At 50.6% G+C, this 23,252-nt stretch overlaps 1 protein-coding gene across 1 annotated transcript in view; it reads left to right on the top strand.

Annotated features, from left to right (window-relative positions):
- Positions 1 to 22,345, top strand: part of LOC139365267 (fascin-like) — a 23,088-nt gene extending 743 nt beyond the window's left edge. The window contains exons 2-8 of the mRNA XM_071102777.1: positions 4,988 to 5,047; positions 5,189 to 5,239; positions 5,384 to 5,789; positions 15,938 to 16,094; positions 18,212 to 18,333; positions 19,807 to 19,974; positions 21,731 to 22,345. Coding sequence (XP_070958878.1) covers positions 4,988 to 5,047; positions 5,189 to 5,239; positions 5,384 to 5,789; positions 15,938 to 16,094; positions 18,212 to 18,333; positions 19,807 to 19,974; positions 21,731 to 21,939 — 1,173 coding nt within the window. The 3' untranslated portion in view covers positions 21,940 to 22,345. The remainder of the gene's footprint in view (positions 1 to 4,987; positions 5,048 to 5,188; positions 5,240 to 5,383; positions 5,790 to 15,937; positions 16,095 to 18,211; positions 18,334 to 19,806; positions 19,975 to 21,730) is intronic.
- Positions 22,346 to 23,252: the final 907 nt, after the last annotated feature.

Here is a 23,252-nt window from a genome sequence, read left to right as displayed (position 1 = left end):
AGACCGCTGCGCCACTCGGGAACCCGTTACCTAACATTAACACGGATCGGTTGCGGTACTGTTTGAGAAACATAAGGAATGTATCTTTCATATCAGCAAGAAATATTGATACATTAATAAACGTAGCCTGCATTTCTAGACGCCTTTTTTAAAATGGGTTTAGGGTTAATGTTCCCACGCGGACATTTTATTTTTTATTTATCGTTTTATTTAACGAAGCAAGTCAGTTAAGAACAAATTCTTATTTACAATGACGGCCTCCCCCTTGTCAGCTCGGGGATTCAACCTTGCAACCTTTTGGTTACTAGTCCAACGTTCTAACCACTAGGCTACCCCCCTACCCGCCTCCCACCTCTAACCTACCCGCCTCCCACCTCTAACCTACCCGCCTCCCACCTCTAACCTACCCGCCTCCCCCCTCTAACCTACCCGCCTCCCCCCTATAAACTACCCGCCTCCCCCCTCTAACCTACCCGCCTCCCCCTCTAACCTACCCGCCTCCCCCCTCTAACCTACCCGCCTCCCCCTCTAACGTACCCTCCTCCCCCTCTAACATACCCTCCTCCCCCCTCTAACGTACCCTCCTCCCCCCTCTAACCTACCCTCCTCCCACCTCTAACCTACCCTCCTCCCACCTCTAACCTACCCGCCTCCCACCTCTAACCTACCCTCCTCCCACCTCTAACCTACCCGCCTCCCCCCTCTAACCTACCCTCCTCCCCCTCTAACGTACCCTCCTCCCCCTCTAACGTACCCTCCTCCCCCCTCTAACGTACCCTCCTCCCCCCTCTAACCTACCCTCCTCCCCCCTCTAACCTACCCTCCTCCCACCTCTAACCTACCCTCCTCCCACCTCTAACCTACCCTCCTCCCACCTCTAACCTACCCGCCTCCCACCTCTAACCTACCCTCCTCCCACCTCTAACCTACCCGCCTCCCACCTCTAACCTACCCTCCTCCTCCCTCTAACCTACCCGCCTCCCCCCTCTAACCTACCCGCCTCCCCCTTCTAACCTACCCGCCTCCCCCTTCTAACCTACCCGCCTCCCCCCTCTAACCTATCCTCCTCCCCCCTCTAACCTACACTCCTCCCCCTCTAACCTACCCTCCTCCCACCTCTAACCTACCCGCCTCCCCCTCTAACCTACCCTCCTCCCACCTCTAGGCTACCCTCCTCCCACCTCTAGGCTACCCTCCTCCCACCTCTAGGCTACCCTCCCCCCCCTCTAACCTACCCTCCTCCCCCCTCTAACCTACCCTCCTCCCACCTCTAACCTACCCTCCTCCCACCTCTAGGCTACCCGCCTCCCACCTCTAACCTACCCGCCTCCCACCTCTAACCTACCCGCCTCCCCCTTCTAACCTAACCTACCCTCCTCCCCCTCTAACGTACCCTCTCCCCCTCTAACCTACCCTCCTCCCACCTCTAACCTACCCTCCTCCCACCTCTAACCTACCCGCCTCCCACCTCTAACCTACCCTCCTCCCACCTCTAGGCTTCCCACCTCTAACCTACCCTCCTCCCACCTCTAGGCTACCCGCCTCCCACCTCTAGGCTACCCGCCTCCCACCTCTAACCTACCCGCCTCCCACCTCTAACCTACCCTCCTCCCACCTCTAACCTACCCTCCTCCCACCTCTAACCTACCCTCCTCCCCCTCTAACCTACCCTCCTCCCACCTCTAACCTACCCTCCTCCCACCTCTAACCTACCCTCCTCCCACCTCTAACCTACCCGCCTCCCACCTCTAACCTACCCTCCTCCCACCTCTAGGCTACCCGCCTCCCACCTCTAACCTACCCGCCTCCCACCTCTAACCTACCCGCCTCCCACCTCTAACCTACCCTCCTCCCACCTCTAACCTACCCTCCTCCCACCTCTAACCTACCCTCCTCCCACCTCTAACCTACCCTCCTCCCACCTCTAACCTACCCGCCTCCCACCTCTAACCTACCCACCTCCCACCTCTAACCTACCCTCCTCCCACCTCTAACCTACCCGCCTCCCACCTCTAACCTACCCGCCTCCCACCTCTAGGCTACCCGCCTCCCACCTCTAGGCTACCCGCCTCCCACCTCTAACCTACCCGCCTCCCACCTCTAGGCTACCCGCCTCCCACCTCTAACCTACCCGCCTCCCACCTCTAACCTACCCGCCTCCCACCTCTAGGCTACCCTCCTCCCACCTCTAGGCTACCCTCCTCCCACCTCTAACCTACCCTCCTCCCCCTCTAACCTACCCTCCTCCCACCTCTTACCTACCCGCCTCCCACCTCTAGGCTACCTGCCTCCCACCTCTAGGCTACCCGCCTCCCACCTCTAACCTACCCGCCTCCCACCTCTATGCTACCCGCCTCCCACCTCTAGGCTACCCTCCTCCCACCTCTAACCTACCCTCCTCCCACCTCTAGGCTACCCTCCTCCCACCTCTAGGCTACCCGCCTCCCACCTCTAACCTACCCTCCTCCCACCTCTAGGCTACCCTCCTCCCACCTCTAACCTTCCCACCTCTAACCTACCCGCCTCCCACCTCTAGGCTACCCTCCTCCCACCTCTAACCTACCCTCCTCCCCCTCTAACCTACCCTCCTCCCACCTCTAACCTACCTCTAACCTAGCCTCCCACCTCTAGGCTACCCGCCTCCCACCTCTAGGCTACCCGCCTCCCACCTCTAGGCTACCCGCCTCCCACCTCTAGGCTACCCGCCTCCCACCTCTAGGCTACCCTCCTCCCACCTCTAGGCTACCCTCCTCCCACCTCTAGGCTACCCTCCTCCCACCTCTAGGCTACCCACCTCTAGGCTACCCACCTCTAGGCTACCCTAATTCGCACGTGAATTCCACGACGCGTCAGAGCCTTAACCAAACACTTCCACGACGCGTCAGAGCCTTAACCAAACACTTCCACGACGCGTCAGAGCCTTAACCAAACACTTCCACGACGCGTCAGAGCCTTAACCAAACACTTCCACGACCTGTCAGAGCCTTAACCAAACACTTCCACGACCTGTCAGTGCCTTAACCAAACACTTCCACGACCTGTCAGAGCCTTAACCGAATGGAAAACACTTCCACGACCTGTCAGAGCCTTAACCAAACACTTCCACGACCTGTCAGAGCCTTAACCAAACACTTCCACGACCTGTCAGAGCCTTAACCGAATGGAAAACACTTCCACGACGTGTCAGAGCCTTAACCAAACACTTCCATGACCTGTCAGAGCCTTAACCAAACACTTCCACGACCTGTCAGAGCCTTAACCAAACACTTCCACGACCTGTCAGAGCCTTAACCAAACACTTCCACGACCTGTCAGAGCCTTAACCAAACACTTCCACGATGTGTCAGATCCTTAACCAAACACTTCCACGACGTGTCAGAGCCTTAACCAAATGGAAAACACTTCCACGACGTGTCAGAGCCTTAACCAAACACTTCCACGACGTGTCAGAGCCTTAACCAAACACTTCCACGACCTGTCAGCCTTAACCAAACACTTCCACGACGCGTCAGAGCCTTAACCAAACACTTCCACGACGCGTCAGAGCCTTAACCAAACACTTCCACGACCTGTCAGAGCCTTAACCAAACACTTCCATGACGCGTCAGAGCCTTAACCAAACACTTCCACGACGTGTCAGAGCCTTAACCAAACACTTCCACGACCTGTCAGCCTTAACCAAACACTTCCACGACCTGTCAGAGCCTTAACCAAACACTTCCACGACCTGTCAGAGCCTTAACCAAACACTTCCACGACCTGTCAGAGCCTTAACCAAACACTTCCACGACGCGTCAGAGCCTTAACCGAATGGCAAACACTTTCAGTTGATTGTGAGGAAATGTGCTTCATTGAAAGACATTTGATTTATTTGTTTACATGTTGTGGGTCACATGCGATGTGTCAACAGATTGAAAACAGAAGCGACAGAATCTTGTAGAGACTACAGAGACTTCTCCAGACTGGTAACCATGGAGTAACCATGGTAACATTCTCTTTAGGCAACCAACACCTGTGTGTGAGCTAACTGGGGAGGAAGTGTAGTTTGTTAACTGGAGACACACAGCTTGTTGAACTGCTACAGTCAGACACACACAGCTTGTTGAACTGCTACAGTCAGACACACACAGCTTGTTGAACTGCTACAGTCAGAGACACACAGCTTGTTGAACTGCTACAGTCAGACACACATCTTGTTGAACTGCTACAGTCAGACACACAGCTTGTTGAACTGCTACAGTCAGAGACGCACAGCTTGTTGAACTGCTACAGTCAGAGACACACAGCTTGTTGAACTGCTACAGTCAGAGACACACAGCTTGTTGAACTGCTACAGTCAGAGACACACAGCTTGTTGAACTGCTACAGTCAGAGACGCACAGCTTGTTGAACTGCTACAGTCAGACACACAGCTTGTTGAACTGCTACAGTCAGAGACGCACAGCTTGTTGAACTGCTACAGTCAGAGACACACAGCTTGTTGAACTGCTACAGTCAGAGACACACAGCTTGTTGAACTGCTACAGTCAGAGACGCACAGCTTGTTGAACTGCTACAGTCAGACACACAGCTTGTTGAACTGCTACAGTCAGAGACACAGCTTGTTGGTCTGTTAACCTGCTACAGTCAGACACACAGCTTGTTGAACTGCTACAGTCAGACACACGCAGCTTGTTGATCTGCTACAGTCAGAGACACGCAGCTTGTTGACCTGCTATAGTCAGACACACGCAGCTTGTTGATCTGCTACAGTCAGAGACACACAGCTTGTTGACCTGCTACAGTCAGACACACGCAGCTTGTTGATTTGCTACAGTCAGAGACACACAGCTTGTTAACCTGCTACAGTCAGACACACGCAGCTTGTTGATCTTTCTCGCTGACATGAAAGATACGGGGCATATCAGCGTGTCTTTCGAAAACCGGTTAGAAAGCGATACGTTTAAACGTGTGTGTGTGATGTATATTCTACTGTGTTTCTCTGCAGTCGGAGGTCCATGGCAGATACCTGGGAGGCACAGAGGACAGGATCAGCTGCTTTGCCCAGGTAGGTGGGTTTTAAACTCCATGATGAGCTGATGAATATTCATGAACGGATGAATATTCATGAACCGTCTTTCTCTAGATGTTAAATAACATTCGTAACGTGTGTGTGTGTGTGGACTGTAATGTTTGGTCTCTCTCGCAGACTGCATCAGTGGCTGAAAAATGGAGTGTTCACATTGCCATGCATCCTCAGGTAATACACCTACACCCCCCCCCCCCCCACCCCCTAACACCTGACCTCTAACCTCTCCTCTAAATGGAGCATTCACATTGCCATTCATCCTCAGGTAACACACCTACACCCCCTAACACCTGACCTCTAACCTCTTCCCTCCAGGTGAACATCTTCAGTGTGACCAGGAAGCGTTATGCCCACCTGTCCTCCAAGGTGGATGAGGTCTCTATCGACCGTGACGTCCCGTGGGGGGTGGACTCCCTGATCACCCTGGTGTTCAGAGACCAACGCTACCACCTGCAGACGTCTGATAACCGCTTCCTGAAGAACGACGGCAGCCTGGAGGCCGCGCCGGACAAGACCACCGGATACACGCTGGAGTTCCGCTCCGGCAAGGTGGCGTTCAGGGATTGTTCCGGGCGCTACCTGGCGCCGTCGGGCCCGAGCGGGACCATGAAGAGCGGGAAGACTAGCCGCGTGGGGAAGGATGAGATGTTCTCTCTGGAGCAGAGTCACCCTCAGGTGGTTCTCACCGCCAGCAACGAGAGGAATGTCTCCACCAGGCAAGGTAGGACCAACACAACCTTACTAGAACAGTACTAGAACCTAACCAGGCAAGGTAGGACCAACACAACCTTCTAGAACCTAACCAGGCAAGGTAGGACCAACACAACCTTCTAGAACAGGACTAGAACCTAACCAGGCAAGGTAGTACCAACACAGCCTTCTAGAACAGGACTAGAACCTAACCAGGCAAGGTAGGACCAACACAACCTTCTAGAACAGGACTTGAACCTAACCAGGCAAGGTAGGACCAACACAGGGTAGGACCAACACAACCTTCTAGATCCTAACCAGGCAAGGTAGGACCAACACAACCTTCTAGAACAGGACCAGAACCTAACCAGGCAAGGTAGGATCAACACAACCTTCTAGAACAGGACTAGAACCTAACCAGGCAAGGTAGGACCAACACAACCTTCTAGAACAGGACTAGAACCTAACCAGGCAAGGTAGGACCAACACAGCCTTCTAGAACAGGAATAGAACCTAACCAGGCAAGGTAGGACCAACACAACCTTCTAGAACAGGACTAGAACCTAACCAGGCAAGGTAGGACCAACACAACCTTCTAGATCCTAACCAGGCAAGGTAGGACCAACAACCTTCTAGAACAGGACTAGAACCTAACCAGGCAAAGTAGGACCAACACAACCTTCTAGAACAGGACTAGAACCTAACCAGGCAAGGTAGGACCAACACAACCTTCTAGAACAGGACTAGAACCTAACCAGGCAAGCTAGGACCAACACAACCTTCTAGATCCTAACCAGGCAAGGTAGGTCCAACACAACCTTCTAGAACAGGACTAGAACCTAACCAGGCAAGGTTGGACCAACACAACCTTCTAGAACAGGAATAGAACCTAACCAGGCAAGGTAGGACCAACACAAATTTCTAGAACAGGACTAGAACCTAACCAGGCAAGGTAGGACCAACACAACCTTCTAGATCCTAACCAGGCAAGGTAGGACCAACAACCTTCTAGAACAGGACTAGAACCTAACCAGGCAAAGTAGGACCAACACAGCCTTCTAGAACAGGACTAGAACCTAACCAGGCAAGCTAGGACCAACACAACCTTCTAGAACAGGACTAGAACCTAACCAGGCAAGGTAGGTCCAACACAACCTTCTAGAACAGGACTAAATGGAGGGAGAGATTGGGAGGAGAGAGAGATTGGGAGGAGGGAGAGATTGGGAGGAGGGAGAGATTGGGAGGAGGGAGAGATTGGGAGGAGGGAGAGATTGGGAGGAGGGAGAGCGTGGGAGAGGAGGAGAGGCTCCATTTTGTGTCTAGCTGACAAACCGCTCTGACACCCTGCCTGCCTGTCGTGTGTGTTATTCCGTAGCTATTCTGCCCCAGTGATCCTTGCAGTAGTTTACTGATGATGCCTCCCACACACTCACTCTCAACACACACACTGTCTTTGGGCCGGGCTGGGGGAGGGGCCGGGCTGGGGGTGGGGGTGGGGGGGGGGGGCTGCAGATTCCTCTCGTGTGTAGCAGCTGCAGTGCTGGTATTTGTCTGGATTCATGCCGAGGGAGGGACTGCAACACACTGGACTGTCTGGTCGTGACTCCGTGTTGTGTGTGTGTGTGTTGTGTGTGTTCTGTGTGTGTGATCCAGACATGGAACCAGGACGCTGTCTGGTCGTGACTACATCTTACGGTGTGAACACAACACGTGTCTTGCTTGTCTTCTTCATGGATCCCAGTCAGGAAGTTGTTTTAGGAGCCCATGCCGTCTCCCTCACAGTCAGGAAGTTGTTTTAGGAGCCCATGTTGTCTACCTCACAGTCAGGAAGTTGTTTTAGGAGCCCATGTTGTCTCCCTCACAGTCAGGAAGTTGTTTTAGGAGCCCATGTTGTCTCCCTCACAGTCAGGAAGTTGTTTTAGGAGCCCATGTTGTCTACCTCACAGTCAGGAAGTTGTTTTAGGAGCCCATGTTGTCTACCTCACAGTCAGGAAGTTGTTTTAGGAGCCCATGTTGTCTACCTCACAGTCAGGAAGTTGTTTTAGGAGCCCATGTTGTCTACCTCACAGTCAGGAAGTTGTTTTAGGAGCCCATGTTGTCTACCTCACAGTCAGGAAGTTGTTTTAGGAGCCCATGTTGTCTACCTCACAGTCAGGAAGTTGTTTTAGGGGCCCATGTTGTCTACCTCTCAGTCAGGAAGTTCTTTTAGGGGCCCATGTTGTCTACCTCACAGTCAGGAAGTTGTTTTAGGGGCCCATGTTGTCTACCTCAGTCAGGAAGTTCTTTTAGGGGCCCATGTTGTCTACCTCAGTCAGGAAGTTGTTTTAGGGGCCCATGTTGTCTCCCTCACAGTCAGGAAGTTGTTTTAGGGGCCCATGTTGTCTCCCTCACAGTCAGGAAGTTGTTTTAGGGGCCCATGTTGTCTACCTCAGTCAGGAAGTTCTTTTAGGGGCCCATGTTGTCTACCTCACAGTCAGGACGTTGTTTTAGGGGCTCATGTTGTCTACCTCACAGTCAGGACGTTGTTTTAGGGGCCCATGTTGTCTACCTCACAGTCAGGGAGTTGTTTTAGGGGCCCATGTTGTCTACCTCAGTCAGGAAGTTGTTTTAGGGGCCCATGTTGTCTACCTCAGTCAAGAAGTTGTTTTAGGGGCCCATGTCTACCTCACAGTCAGGAAGTTGTTTTAGGGGCCCATGTCTACCTCACAGTCAGGAAGTTGTTTTAGGGGCCCATGTTGTCTACCTCAGTCAGGAAGTTGTTTTAGGAGCCCATGTTGTCTACCTCACAGTCAGGAAGTTGTTTTAGGAGCCCATGTTGTCTCCCTCACAGTCAGGAAGTTGTTTTAGGAGCCCATGTTGTCTCCCTCACAGTCAGGAAGTTGTTTTAGGAGCCCATGTTGTCTACCTCACAGTCAGGAAGTTGTTTTAGGAGCCCATGTTGTCTCCCTCACAGTCAGGAAGTTGTTTTAGGAGCCCATGTTGTCTACCTCACAGTCAGGAAGTTGTTTTAGGAGCCCATGTTGTCTACCTCACAGTCAGGAAGTTGTTTTAGGAGCCCATGTTGTCTACCTCACAGTCAGGAAGTTGTTTTAGGAGCCCATGTTGTCTACCTCACAGTCAGGAAGTTGTTTTAGGGGCCCATGTTGTCTACCTCTCAGTCAGGAAGTTCTTTTAGGGGCCCATGTTGTCTACCTCACAGTCAGGAAGTTGTTTTAGGGGCCCATGTTGTCTACCTCACAGTCAGGACGTTGTTTTAGGGGCTCATGTTGTCTACCTCACAGTCAGGACGTTGTTTTAGGGGCCCATGTTGTCTACCTCACAGTCAGGAAGTTGTTTTAGGGGCCCATGTTGTCTACCTCAGTCAGGAAGTTGTTTTAGGGGCCCATGTTGTCTACCTCAGTCAAGAAGTTGTTTTAGGGGCCCATGTCTACCTCACAGTCAGGAAGTTGTTTTAGGGGCCCATGTCTACCTCACAGTCAGGAAGTTGTTTTAGGGGCCCATGTTGTCTACCTCAGTCAGGAAGTTGTTTTAGGAGCCCATGTTGTCTCCCTCACAGTCAGGAAGTTGTTTTAGGGGCCCATGTTGTCTACCTCAGTCAGGAAGTTGTTTTAGGAGCCCATGTTGTCTACCTCACAGTCAGGAAGTTGTTTTAGGAGCCCATGTTGTCTCCCTCACAGTCAGGAAGTTGTTTTAGGGGCCCATGTTGTCTCCCTCACAGTCAGGAAGTTGTTTTAGGAGCCCATGTTGTCTACCTCACAGTCATGAAGTTGTTTTAGGAGCCCATGTTGTCTACCTCACAGTGAGGAGGTTGTTTTAGGAGCCCATGTTGTCTACCTCACAGTCATGAAGTTGTTTTAGGAGCCCATGTTGTCTACCTCACAGTCAGGAAGTTGTTTTAGGAGCCCATGTTGTCTACCTCACAGTCATGAAGTTGTTTTAGGAGCCCATGTTGTCTACCTCAGTCAGGAAGTTGTTTTAGGAGCCCATGTTGTCTACCTCACAGTCAGGAAGTTGTTTTAGGAGCCCATGTTGTCTACCTCACAGTCATGAAGTTGTTTTAGGGGCCCATGTTGTCTACCTCAGTCATGAAGTTGTTTTAGGAGCCCATGTTGTCTACCTCAGTCAGGAAGTTGTTTTAGGAGCCCATGTTGTCTACCTCACAGTCAGGAAGTTGTTTTAGGAGCCCATGTTGTCTACCTCACAGTGAGGAAGTTGTTTTAGGAGCCCATGTTGTCTACCTCACAGTCAGGAAGTTGTTTTAGGAGCCCATGTTGTCTACCTCACAGTCAGGAAGTTGTTTTAGGAGCCCATGTTGTCTACCTCACAGTCAGGAAGTTGTTTTAGGAGCCCATGTTGTCTACCTCACAGTCAGGAAGTTGTTTTAGGGGCCCATGTTGTCTCCCTCACAGTCAGGAAGTTGTTTTAGGAGCCCATGTTGTCTACCTCACAGTCAGGAAGTTGTTTTAGGAGCCCATGTTGTCTACCTCACAGTCAGGAAGTTGTTTTAGGAGCCCATGTTGTCTACCTCACAGTCAGGAAGTTGTATTAGGAGCCCATGTTGTCTACCTCACAGTCAGGAAGTTGTTTTAGGAGCCCATGTTGTCTACCTCAGTCAGGAAGTTGTTTTAGGAGCCCATGTTGTCTACCTCACAGTCAGGAAGTTGTTTTAGGAGCCCATGTTGTCTACCTCACAGTGAGGAAGTTGTTTTAGGAGACCATGTTGTCTACCTCACAGTCAGGAAGTTGTTTTAGGAGCCCATGTTGTCTACCTCACAGTCAGGAAGTTGTTTTAGGAGCCCATGTTGTCTACCTCACAGTCAGGAAGTTGTTTTAGGAGCCCATGTTGTCTACCTCACAGTCAGGAAGTTGTTTTAGGAGCCCATGTTGTCTACCTCACAGTCAGGAAGTTGTTTTAGGAGCCCATGTTGTCTACCTCACAGTCATGAAGTTGTTTTAGGAGCCCATGTTGTCTACCTCACAGTCAGGAAGTTGTTTTAGGAGCCCATGTTGTCTACCTCACAGTCATGAAGTTGTTTTAGGAGCCCATGTTGTCTACCTCACAGTCATGAAGTTGTTTTAGGAGCCCATGTTGTCTACCTCACAGTCATGAAGTTGTTTTAGGAGCCCATGTTGTCTACCTCACAGTCAGGAAGTTGTTTTAGGAGCCCATGTTGTCTACCTCACAGTCATGAAGTTGTTTTAGGAGCCCATGTTGTCTACCTCACAGTCATGAAGTTGTTTTAGGAGCCCATGTTGTCTACCTCACAGTCATGAAGTTGTTTTAGGAGCCCATGTTGTCTACCTCACAGTCAGGAAGTTGTTTTAGGAGCCCATGTTGTCTACCTCACAGTCATGAAGTTGTTTTAGGAGCCCATGTTGTCTACCTCACAGTCATGAAGTTGTTTTAGGAGCCCATGTTGTCTACCTCAGTCAGGAAGTTGTTTTAGGAGCCCATGTTGTCTACCTCAGTCAGGAAGTTGTTTTTTTATGTGTTTGTGTGTTTTTCACATCCACTATATATACAGAGCATGTCTGATGCTTTAAGGACACGGTTTGATTTAAATAATTAAGACACACAGACACACATGACTAGAGGGAGTCTAACTACAGTTAATTTGATTTGTGTCAGTGCTGTGCTAAAAATACAAAACAAATGTGTGACTGTTTGACTAGCGCTCCGTCTCGCTCCGTCTCGCTCCGTCTCGCTCTATCATCAGGCCACGGTACTGGGTGATAGCTGGTTAGTGACAGTGACTAAGTTCAGAGCAGGGTACTGAGTGGAGGTCGGCTATTTAACAGTCTGATGGCCTTGAGATAGAAGCTGTTTTTCAGTCTCTCGGTCCCAGCTTTGATGCACCTGTACTGACCTCGCCTTCTGGATGATAGCGGGGTGAACAGGCAGTGGCTCGGGGGGGTTGTTGTCCTTGATGATCTTTTTGGCCTTCCTGTGATATCGGGTGGTGTAGGTGTCCTGGAGGGCAGGTAGTTTGCCCTCGGTGACGCGTTGGGCAGACCGCACCATCCTCTGGAGAGCCCTGCGGTTGCGGGAGGGGCAGTTGCCGGTACCAGGCGGTGACACAGCCTGACAGGATGCTCTCAATGGTACATCTGGTAAAGTTTGTTATGGTCTTTGGTGCCAAGCCGAATTTCTTCAGCCTCCACCTTATTCACCACACTGTCTGTGTAGGTGAACCGTTTCAGTTTGTCCGTGATATGTACGCTGAGGAACTTGAAGCTTTCCACCTTCTCCACTGCTGTCGATGTGGATAGGGGGTGCTCCTTCTGCCTTCTGCTGTTTCCTGAACTGTCTCCGCCGTTGTTGGTGATCAAGCCTACCGTTGTTGTCGTCTGCAAACTTGATGATTGAGTTGGAGGCGTGCGTGGCCACGCAGTCGTGGGTGAACAGGGAGTACAGGAGGGGGCTCAGAACGCACCCTTGTGGGGCCCCAGTGTTGAGGTTCAGCAAAGTGGAGATGTTGTTTCCTACCTTCACCACCTGGGGGGCGGCCTGTCAGGAAGTCCAGGACCCAGTTGCACAGGGAGGGGTTGAGACCCAGGGCCTCCAGCTTAATGATGAGTTTGGAGGGTACTATGGTGTTGAATGCTGAACTGTAGTCGATGAACAGCATTCTGGCATAGGTTTTCCTGTTGTCCAGATGGGGGAAAGGGCAGTTTGATGACGATTGCACCAGCTCTCTCGTCTGGTCTCTCTGTCCTGTGTGAGTCTCCTGATTTACAGCGGGGCAGGGTTCTGGCTAGGGAGTGGGCTGGTGCTGCCTGTCTGTCTCGGTCTGTCTGTGGCTGGCGCTAGCTGCTGTAAGAGTGTGTGTGTGGAACAGACTGATCTGGCTCCCCATGTATCCCTGCTGCTCTCCAGATAAACCCAGCCTGGAGGACCAACACAATCAGACATTCTCGCTCTCGCTCTCGCTCTCGCTCTCTCATGATATTATTTATATATTTTTTTAAAACTTTATTTAACTCGGCAAGTTGGTTAAGAACAAATTCTTATTAACAATGACGGGCCTAAAGACCTGTAGGGACGGGGCCTGGGATTAAAAATATAGGACGACACCCACATAACGGCGGCCCCGTCAGTGGGGTGGACCCCTGGGCCGGGGAGGCCCCGTCGGTGGGGTGGACCCCTGGGCCGGAGGCGCAGTAGATCATTCTATAAATGCTCTTTGTCATACCATCTTTGTGATTGTGACTTTAGTTACCAGGAATAAACTCTACCCTTCCTTCCTTGGGAAGTCCTCATTATAAATGTTGTCGTTCTAGTTCTCTCTTGCGGTTCTGAAAATTCACAGATGCAAATGGTATTCATCAGAAGAGAACCTTTCACTAGATGTAAAGTTTATAGTGGATGTAAAGTGGCTCCTATGAAAAGTAGCTGGTGTGTTTTCTCCCCGTGGAACATTCCAAAGAATAGTATTTCCCTTCCTGTCTTCCAACCCCCTCTAAAACCCCCTCAGATATGTCCTGCCACAATAGACAACCAACCCTCTCTAAAAACCCCTCAGATCTGTCCTGCCACAATAGACAACCAACCCTCTCTAAAACCCCCTCAGATCTGTCCTGCCACAATAGACAACCAACCCCCTCTAAAACCCCCTCAGATCTGTCCTGTCTACCCTGTTACAATAGACAACCAACCCCCTCTAAAACCCCTCAGATCTGTCCTGTCTACCCTGTTACAATAGACAACCAACCCCCTCTAAAACCCCTCAGATCTGTCCTGTCTACACTGTTACAATAGACAACCAACCCCCTCTAAAAACCCCTCAGATCTGTCCTGTCTACACTGTTACAATAGACAACCAACCCCCTCTAAAAACCCCTCAGATCTGTCCTGTCTACACTGTTACAATAGACAACCAACCCCCTCTAAAAACCCCTCAGATCTGTCCTGTCTACACTGTTACAATAGACAACCAACCCCCTCTAAAACCCCCTCAGATCTGTCCTGCCACAATAGACAACCAACCCTCTCTAAAACCCCCTCAGATCTGTCCTGCCACAATAGACAACCAACCCCCTCTAAAACCCCCTCAGATCTGTCCTGTCTACCCTGTTACAATAGACAACCAACCCCCTCTAAAAAACCCTCAGATCTGTCCTGTCTACACTGTTACAATAGACAACCAACCCCCTCTAAAACCCCCTCAGATCTGGGTTAAACCCTCCCCATTGTGTGTGTGTGTCGGTGTGTGTGTGTGTGTGTGTGTGTGTGTCGGTGTGTGTGTGTCGGTGTGTGTGTGTCGGTGTGTGTGTGTCGGTGTGTGTGTGTCGGTGTGTGTGTGTCGGTGTGTCCGTCCGTCCGTCCGTCCCTCCCCGTCCTGGAGGGTAACGAGTCCCTCAACGGGAGAGATGTTCTGAAACGGAACATGGAAGTTTCAACATGTCTTCACCGTCCCTGGTGTCTCTCTGTAAACATTAAACATCTCTGCCGCCGCTCGGACGTCGGACGGGGCTCTGTTTCTGTCTTTCATTCCTCTGGCTGTCCTCCTAACTGCTTTATCACCCATAATTCCATGGGGGATTAAACCCTGGAGCTGTGGCAGGGGTCTGGCTGTAGCCTGGCAGCTGTGTGTTTTAGATGTGTGTATGCACAGCTGTTGGACCTACTCTAATCCTAACTCTCTGTTGCTGATCCTGACCAGACAGTATGTGACTGGCGGGCTGTAGTGTGGCGGGCTGTAGTGTGGCGAGCTGTAGGACCTACTCTAATCCTAACTCTCTGTTGCTGATCCTGACCAGACAGTATGTGACTGGCGGGCTGTAGTGTGGCGGGCTGTAGGACATACTCTAATCCTAACTCTCTGTTGCTGATCCTGACCAGACAGTATGTGACTGGCGGGCTGTAGTGTGGCGGGCTGTAGTGTGGCGGGCTGTAGTGTGGCGGGCTGTAGGACATACTCTAATCCTAACTCTCTGTTGCTGATCCTGACCAGACAGTATGTGACTGGCGGGCTGTAGTGTGGCGGGCTGTAGCGTGGCGGGCTGTAGCGTGGCGAGCTGTAGGACATACTCTAATCCTAACTCTCTGTTGCTGATCCTGACCAGACAGTATGTGACTGGCGGGCTGTAGTGTGGCGGGCTGTAGCGTGGCGGGCTGTAGCGTGGCGAGCTGTAGGACCTACTCTAATCCTAACTCTCTGTTGCTGATCCTGACCAGACAGTATGTGACTGGCGGGCTGTAGTGTGGCGGGCTGTAGCGTGGCGGGCTGTAGCGTGGCGGGCTGTAGTGTGGCGGGCTGTAGCGTGGCGGGCTGTAGGACCTACTCTAATCCTAACTCTCTGTTGCTGATCCTGACCAGACAGTATGTGAGTGGCGGGCTGTAGCGTGGCGGGCTGTAGCGTGGCGGGCTGTAGCGTGGCGGGCTGTGGCTGTAGCGTGGCGGGCTGTAGCGTGGCGAGCTGTAATGTGACGCTGCTCTTTGCATGACAGACTGACTAGGTGATTACAGGTGAAAGCTATGATCCATTGATGTCACTTGGTTAAATCCACTTCAACCAGTGTAGATGAAGGGGAGGAGACGGGTTAAAGAAGGATCTTTAAGCCTCGAGACAATTGACATGGATTGTGTGTGTGTTTAGGTGTGTGTCTGCCATTCAGAGGGTGAATGGGCCAGACAAAAGGTTTGTGTCTTTGAACGGGGGATGGTAGTAGGTGTCAGGCGCACTGGTTGGTGTCAAGAACTACAAAGCTCCTGGGATTTTTCACGCTCAACAGTTTCCAGTGTGAATCAGGAATGATCCACCACTCAAAGGACATCCAGACAGAACGTGTGGGGCGCGTCGGAGTCGACGTGTGGGGCGCGTCGGAGTCGACGTGTGGGGGGCGCGTCGGAGTCGACGTGTGGGGGGCGCGTCGGAGTCGACGTGTGGGGGGCGCGTCGGAGTCGACGTGTGGGGGGCGCGTCGGAGTCGACGTGTGGGGGGCGCGTCGGAGTCGACGTGTGGGGGGCGCGTCGGAGTCGACGTGTGGGGCGTTTTCGACACCTTGTAGAGTTCATGCCCCGACTAATTAGGGCAGTTCTGAGGGCCAAAGGGGGCTGCAACTCAATATCAGGGAGGTGTTTTTAATGTTTTGTTCAAATCTGTAGTGCGTTTCTTTCTGCTCGTTCCTGACCCTCTGTCAGTCTCTAACCCTGCTCTCCTCTTTTCCCCGCCCAGGCATGGACCTGTCAGCCAATCAGGACGAGGAGGGAGACCAGGAAGTGTTCCAGGTGGAGATGAGTCGTGAGAACAGGAAGTGTGCCTTCCGGACCGCCGCCGGGAAGTACTGGACCCTCACCTCTTCTGGAGGACTACAGTGTACCGCCTCTACTAAGTAATAACACACACACACACACACACACACACACACACACACACACACACACACCTCTTCTGGAGGATTACAGTGTACCGCCTCTACTAAGTAATAACACACACACACACCTCTTCTGGAGGACTACAGTGTACCGCCTCCACTAAGTAATAACACACACACACACACACACACACACCTCTTCTGGAGGACTACAGTGTACCGCCTCCACTAAGTAATAACACACACACACACACCCTCACCTCTTCTGGAGGATTACAGTGTACCGCCTCTACTAAGTAATAACACACACACACACCTCTTCTGGAGGACTACAGTGTACCGCCTCTACTAAGTAATAACACACACACACACACACCTCTTCTGGAGGACTACAGTGTACCGCCTCTACTAAGTAATAACACACACACACACCTCTTCTGGAGGATTACAGTTTAACCCTAACCTGTAGTTTAACCCTAACCTGTAGTTTAACCCTAACCTGTAGTTTAACCCTAACCTGTAGTTTAACCCTAACCTGTAGTTTTACCCTAACCCCTAACCTGTAGTTATACCCTAACCTAAACCCTAACCCGTAGTTTTACCCTAACCCCTAACCCGTAGTTTTACCCTAACCCCTAACCCGTAGTTTTACCCTAACCCCTAACCCGTAGTTTTACCCTAACCCCTAACCCGTAGTTTTACCCTAACCCCTAACCCGTAGTTTTACCCTAACCCCTAACCCGTAGTTTTACCCTAACCCCTAACCCGTAGTTTTACCCTAACCCCTAACCCGTAGTTTTACCCTAACCCCTAACCTGTAGTTTTACCCTAACCCCTAACCTGTAGTTTTACCCTAAACTAAACCCTAACCTGTAGTTTTACCCTAAACTAAACCCTAGCCTGTAGTTTTACACTAAACCCTAACCTGTAGTTTTACACTAAACCCTAACCTGTAGTTTTACACTAAACCCTAACCTGTAGTTTTACCCTAACCCCTAACCTGTAGTTTTACCCTAAACCCTAACCTGTAGTTTTACCCTAACCGGTAGTTTTACCCTAACCCCTAACCTGTAGTTTTACCCTAACCTGTAGTTTTACACTAAACCCTAACCTGTAGTTTTACACTAAACCCTAACCTGTAGTTTTACACTAAACCCTAACCTGTAGTTTTACACTAAACCCTAACCTGTAGTTTTACACTAAACCCTAACCTGTAGTTTTACCCTAACCCCTAACCTGTAGTTTTACCCTAACCCCTAACCTGTAGTTTTACCCTAACCCCTAACCTGTAGTTTTACTCTAACCCGAAAACATAACCTCAACCGTAACTCCTAACCCTTATCTTAAATCTAACATTCATTCTAACCTCAACCGTAACATTAATTCAACCCTAAAACCCCCTTAGAATTTGCGTTTTGACCTTGTGGGGACTAACAAAATGTCCCCAGTTAGTCAGATTTTTGTTTGTTTACTGTTCTTCAGGTCCCCACAAGTATAGTTAAACATGTATGTGCACACACACACACACACACACACCACCTCTATGTGAATGCTGAGTGGCAGTGATTGTGTTGCTGATCGGACTGTGATCCCAGCAGACTTCCTCAGGTTATGCATCGTGTTTTAAAGGTTTTGACGGCTGCTGTCAAGTTTCTCGAGTGCTCTGTCGCCCACAGGGGGGGGTTGTGGGTTGTGAAGTGAATATTGTGTTTTGGCAGAGTGCTCGGTTGTACACACACACTCACACAATCACACACACACAAGCATGATTGAAGCCACCTGAGTTACGGTAGCTAGCAAAGAAAGGTGCCATTTCTGTAAATAAACTGTTATACTGCAGCTATCGACTGTTAGCCGTCGGCTAGCTGTGGCGTGTCGACTGTTAGCCGTCGGCTAGCTGCGGCGTGTCGACTGTTAGCCGTCGGCTAGCTGCGGCGTGTCGACTGTTAGCCGTCGGCTAGCTGCGGCGTGTCGGCTGTTAGCCGTCGGCTAGCTGCGGCGTGTCGGCTGTTAGCCGTCGGCTAGCTGCGTCGTGTCGTCAGCTTCATTGCTCCATGAAGGGGTGGCTCCAGTAATAGATGTTATTACAATGTTCTATCCTGTTGAGAATTATATTTGTGTGTGTGTGTGTGTAGGACTGCCAACTGTTACTTTGACATGGAGTACTGTGGTAAGAAGCTGACTCTCCGTGCCGCCAACGGGAAATACGTCGCAGCCAAGAAGAACGGCCAGCTAGCCGCTACCGTCGATGTTGCCGGTCAGTGTGAAAACAGCTCTGCCTTTGGGTAGTAAAGAGCAACCCAACAGGGTGTTCAGTATGCAGATGACTTGGTTCAAGGGTCATACCAACTCCTAGTCACTCTCCCTGTTCCAGATGACTTGGTTCAAGGGTCATACCAACTCCTAGTCTCTCCCTGTTCCAGATGACTTGGTTCACGGGTCATACCAACTCCTAGTCTCTCCCTGTTCCAGATTACTTGGTTCAAGGGTCATACCAACTCCTAGTCTCTCCCTGTTCCAGATGACTTGGTTCAAGGGTCATACCAACTCCTAGTCTATCCCTGTTCCATATGACTTGGTTCACGGGTCATACCAACTCCTAGTCAGTCTCTCCCTGTTCCAGATGACTTGGTTCAAGGGTCATACCAACTCCTAGTCACGCTCCCTGTTCCAGATGACTTGGTTCAAGGGTCATACCAACTCCTAGTCACGCTCCCTGTTCCAGATGACTTGGTTCAAGGGTCATACCAACTCCTAGTCTCTCCCTGTTCCAGATGACTTGGTTCAAGGGTCATACCAACTGCTAGTCTCTCCCTGTTCCAGATGACTTGGTTCAAGGGTCATACCATCTGCTAGTCTCTCCCTGTTCCAGATGACTTGGTTCAAGGGTCATACCAACTCCTAGTCTCTCCCTGTTCCAGATGACTTGGTTCAAGGGTCATACCAACTCCTAGTCACGCTCCCTGTTCCAGATGACTTGGTCAGTCCCTCCCTGTTCCAGATGACTTGTTTCAAAGGTCATACCAACTCCTAGTCTATCCCTGTTCCAGATGACTTGGTTCACGGGTCATACCAACTGCTAGTCTCTCCCTGTTCCAGATGACTTGGTTCACGGGTCATACCAACTCCTAGTCTCTCCCTGTTGTAGATGACTTGGTTCACGGGTCATACCAACTGCTAGTCTCTCCCTGTTCCAGTTGATTTGGTTCAATGGTCATACCAACTCCTAGTCTCTCCCTGTTCCAGATGACTTGGTCAGTCCCTCCCTGTTGTAGATGACTTGGTTCAAGGGTCATACCAACTGCTAGTCTCTCCCTGTTCCAGATGACTTGGTTCAAGGGTCATACCAACTCCTAGTCTCTCCCTGTTCATACATGTGGCTTCTGTGCACAATAGAACTGGTTTCATTACAACTCTTTTCTTTGAATTGGTCCTTTCTGGAAGGTTATCTTGCCCTTTACAACAGGTGGAGCCTCCCAAATAGAAAACGCTCATTTGAACATCCGTGTTTAGGAAGACCATTCCATAAGGCGTTGAAGAGGGCAGAAGCAGAGTGTCCCCAGGTTAGGGGAGTGTCCCCAGGTTAGGGGAGTGTCCCCAGGTTAGGGGAGTGTCCCCAGGTTAGGGGAGTGTCCCCAGGTTAGGGGAGTGTAACCTTAGCCTTATAATTTTTTTTTTTTTTTAAGTCATTCTTTGACGACATGGGTAATATGGGTGTTTGTCCCTCCAGGTGAGTCGGAGGAGTTCCTGATGAAGCTGATTAACCGTCCAATCATTGTCCTCCGTGGGGAACACGGTTTCATCGGGTGTCGTAAGGTCACAGGAACCCTGGACTCCAACCGTTCCTCGTACGACTACTTTACCCTGACCTTCAGAGAGGGGACGTACAGTTTACAGGGTTAGTACACACACACACACACACACACACACACACATAGACTACTTTCCCCTGACCTTCAGAGAGGGGGCCCTACAGGGTCAGTACAGACATACATGGACACACACAGGCTTTGCCTGAGACCTGAAGATTTCCATTGGCTTCCCAAACTAATGTCTGTAGGATTTAGCTGGGCGGACTAACAGACAAAATAATGGGATTGTATGTTAGGACGAGTAGTTAGCCTGCCCTTTCAGATGAACTAGAGGAGCCTCCTCATGACAACGAGCAGTTAGCCTGCCCTTTCAGATGAACTAGAGGAGCCTCCTCATGACAACGAGCAGTTAGCCTGCCCTTTCCAGGGGACGGTGTAGAGTCTGACAGATGAACTAGAGGAGCCTCCTCATGACAACGAGCAGTTAGCCTGCCCTTTCAGATGAACTAGAGGAGTCTCCTCATGACAACGAGCAGTTAGCCTGCCCTTTCAGATGAACTAGAGGAGCCTCCTCATGACAACGAGCAGTTAGCCTGCCCTTTCAGATGAACTAGAGGAGTCTCCTCATGACAACGAGCAGTTAGCCTGCCCTTTCCAGGGGACGGTGTAGAGTCTGACAGATGAACTAGAGGAGCCTCCTCATGACAACGAGCAGTTAGCCTGCCCTTTCAGATTAACTAGAGGAGCCTCCTCATGACAACGAGCAGTTAGCCTGCCCTTTCCAGGGGACGGTGTAGAGTCTGACAGCTCAGATGAACTAGAGGAGCCTCCTCATGACAACGAGCAGTTAGCCTGCCCTTTCAGATGAACTAGAGGAGCCTCATGACAACGAGCAGATTAAGACTCGTCCTGGGTTATAAATCATGTTTCCAGGACACAGATTAAGACTAGTCCTGGGTTATAAATCATGTTTCCAGGACACAGATTAAGACTAGTCCTGGATTATAAATCATGTCTCCAGGACACAGATTAAGACTAGTCCTGGGTTATAAATCATGTTTCCAGGACACAGATTAAGACTCGTCCTGGGTTATAAATCATGTTTCCAGGACACAGATTAAGACTAGTCCTGGGTTATAAATCATGTTTCCAGGACACAGATTAAGACTCGTCCTGGGTTATAAATCATGTTTCCAGGACACAGATTAAGGCTAGTCCTGGGTTATAAATCATGTTTCCAGGACACAGATTAAGACTAGTCCTGGATTATAAATCATGTTTCCAGGACACAGATTAAGACTAGTCCTGGGTTATAAATCATGTTTCCAGGACACAGATTAAGACTCGTCCTGGATTATAAATCATGTTTCCAGGACACAGATTAAGACTCGTCCTGGATTATAAATCATGTTTCCAGGACACAGATTAAGACTCGTCCTGGATTATAAATCATGTTTCCAGGACACAGATTAAGACTCGTCCTGGATTATAAATCATGTTTCCAGGACACAGATTAAGACTCGTCCTGGATTATAAATCATGTTTCCAGGACACAGATTAAGACTCGTCCTGGGTTATAAATCATGTTTCCAGGACACAGATTAAGACTCGTCCTGGGTTATAAATCATGTTTCCAGGACACAGATTAAGACTCGCCCTGGGTTATAAAACACCTCCACTGAACATGCTTCTTAATCCCATTCTCCTCCTACTTATAGACTATTCATAATCTGTTTCCAGGAAACCACCTGCTGAAATTTAGAATGTTTATTTGACTAAATTTGTATTTTGGACATATCATCATGGTTGAACCTGTTGTAAACGCCCCCCCCCTCTCCTCAGACTCGACGGGGAAGTTCTGGATGGTGGGCAGCGAGGCGTCGGTGGTGAGCAGCAGTGACAACCCCGTCGACTTCCTGTTAGAGTTCTGCGACTACAACAAGGTCGCTATCCGCTCCGTCGCCGACGGGAAGTATCTCCACGGCGACCACGCCGGCGTCTTGAAGGCCAACGCCGACGACCTGGAGACCGCCACGCTCTGGGAGTACTGACCCCCTTCCCGAGACCCCGTTACTACGACAACGAAGCGGCAGCATCCCATAACTCCTCCCTCTATCCCTCCATCCTCCTCTCAACTCTGTCCTAACCCCTCCCAGACCAGGGCTGTGGTCAGTGGGGTGAAATGTTCACGATATCGTAGATGGGGGGGGGTAATGTAAGACCTAGAGCTGACCCCATTATCTGTTTTCACTTGATAATGAATCCCGTCTCATCTAATCTACATCATACGTTTCTATGTGACATTCCACCGCTCTGAACAGGACCTTTTTTTTGTGTGAACTGGACAAAGGAGGGAGAGAGAGAGCTGGGGGAGGTATGTCCTAATGTAAAGGCTTTCTTCACCTCCTTTTCTCGCTCTGCCTTTCCCTCTTTTCTCTCTCTGCCTTTCCCTCTTTTCTCCCTTTTCTCTCTCTGCCTTTCCCTCTTTTCTCCCTGTTCTCTCTCTGCCTTTCCCTCCTCTTTTCTCTCTGCCTTTCCCTCCTCTTTTCTCTCTGCCTTTCCCTCCTCTTTTCTCTCTGCCTTTCCCTTCTCTTTTCTCTCTGCCTTTCCCTCCTCTTTTCTCTCTGCCTTTCCCTCCTCTTTTCTCTCTGCCTTTCCCTCCTCTTTTCTCTCTGCCTTTCCCTCCTCTTTTCTCTCTGCCTTTCCCTCCTCTTTTCTCTCTGCCTTTCCCTCCTCTTTTCTCTCTGCCTTTCCCTCCTCTTTTCTCTCTGCCTTTCCCTCCTCTTTTCTCTCTGCCTTTCCCTCCTCTTTCCTCTCTCTGCCTTTCCTTCCCCTTTTCTCTCTCTGCCTTTCCCTCCTCTTTTCTCTCTGCCTTTCCCTCCTCTTTTCTCTCTGCCTTTCCCTCCTCTTTTCTCTCTGCCTTTCCCTCCTCTTTTCTCTCTGCCTTTCCCTCCTCTTTTCTCTCTGCCTTTCCTTCCTCTTTTCTCTCTGCCTTTCCTTCCCCTTTTCTCTCTCTGCCTTTCCCTCCTCTTTTCTCTCTGCCTTTCCCTCCTCTTTTCTCTCTGCCTTTCCCTCCTCTTTTCTCTCTGCCTTTCCCTCCTCTTTTCTCTCTGCCTTTCCCTCCTCTTTTCTCTCTGCCTTTCCCTCCTCTTTTCTCTCTCTGCCTTTCCCTCCCCTTTTCTCTCTCTGCCTTTCCCTCCCCTTTTCTCTCTCTGCCTTTCCCTCCCCTTTTCTCTCTCTGCCTTTCCCTCCCCTTTTCTCTCTCTGCCTTTCCCTCCCCTTTTCTCTCTCTGCCTTTCCCTCCCCTTTTCTCTCTCTGCCTTTCCCTCCCCTTTTCTCTCTCTGCCTTTCCCTCCCCTTTTCT

This window comes from Oncorhynchus clarkii, chromosome 13 (assembly GCF_045791955.1).
Source record: "Oncorhynchus clarkii lewisi isolate Uvic-CL-2024 chromosome 13, UVic_Ocla_1.0, whole genome shotgun sequence".
Classification (NCBI taxonomy): Eukaryota; Metazoa; Chordata; class Actinopteri; order Salmoniformes; family Salmonidae; genus Oncorhynchus; species Oncorhynchus clarkii.
The sequence above is the reverse complement of the archived record's forward strand: the minus strand, read 5'-3'. Positions and strand labels throughout refer to the sequence as shown.